Source organism: Aptenodytes forsteri, unplaced genomic scaffold (genome assembly GCF_000699145.1).
Source record: "Aptenodytes forsteri isolate BGI_AS27 unplaced genomic scaffold, ASM69914v1 Scaffold547, whole genome shotgun sequence".
In the NCBI taxonomy this organism is placed as follows: Eukaryota; Metazoa; Chordata; class Aves; order Sphenisciformes; family Spheniscidae; genus Aptenodytes; species Aptenodytes forsteri.
Window position 1 is genome coordinate 97,940 of NW_008795324.1, and position 864 is coordinate 98,803.

At 65.2% G+C, this 864-nt stretch overlaps 1 protein-coding gene across 1 annotated transcript in view; it reads right to left on the minus strand.

Moving 5' to 3' along the window:
* Positions 1-64: 64 nt before the first annotated feature.
* The window catches only part of SMARCC2 (SWI/SNF related, matrix associated, actin dependent regulator of chromatin subfamily c member 2), a gene marked incomplete at its 3' end in the record, with an annotated part of 6,539 nt that continues 5,739 nt past the window's right edge, over positions 65-864 (minus strand). The window contains exons 15-16 of the mRNA XM_009280051.1: positions 220-403; positions 65-138 (exon numbers count right to left, since the gene is read on the minus strand). Of these exons, the coding sequence (XP_009278326.1) occupies positions 65-138; positions 220-403 (258 nt within the window). The remainder of the gene's footprint in view (positions 139-219; positions 404-864) is intronic.

An 864-nucleotide genomic window follows, 5' to 3' on the forward strand; every position in this document is an offset into this window, starting at 1 on the left:
CGCCGGCCGCTCGAGTCCCTGCACCAGCCGCCCTCCCTGGGCCCCCGCACCCCGTCCCCGGACCCACCGCTACCTTCGCCTCCTTCTTCTCCTCCGCCGGCTGCGCCTCCGCCCGCGCCTCCTCCGTGCCGCTCTCCTCTGGGGATGAAAGCGCAGGGTCAGGCCCCCACTGCTGCCCGCCCCAGGCCTGGCAAACTCATCACACTGACCAAGCCTCACCTATCCGCTCCGGCTCGTCAGAGGTGGTGCCGGCGATGCCGCTGCTCTCCAGCCCAAATGCGGGGTCAGCCTTGCCGGTCACCTTGGCCGCCTCCTCCACCTTGCGGACGTGGGCCTCCACCAAGGCCGTGGGCACCTCCTCCTTCATCTTGGAGAACTCCTCTGCGGGGCAGCGCCGGGGGCCCTCAGCGGGGCGGGCAGCGGGGACCCAGCACCCCTCGGAGCCAGCCCTGGTCCTCAGCATTGTATATCCCTCGGGGGGGCTCGTCCCATCCCTCACAGGTCTCATCCTGCCTCCACACAGGACTTGTCCCGCCTCTCTATGGGAGGCCCTGCAGGACTTATCCCATCTCCTCCCAAGAGTCAGCCTGTCCCTCTATAGGGAGCTCTATAGGGAGCCCTATAGGACTCAATCATCTCCCCACAGGCTTCATGCCACCTGCCTGTAGGACTCATTCCATCTCATAAGACAACTCATCCTGTTTCCCTATAGGACTCCCTATAGGACTCAGCCCTTCTCCCTATAGGACTCCTCCTGTCTTCCCACAGGACTCATCCCTCTCCCCATAGGACTCAGCCCTTCTCCCCATAGGACTCATCCCTCTCCCCATAGGCCTTGTCCCCCCAGGGCTCAGCCAGGCCCCC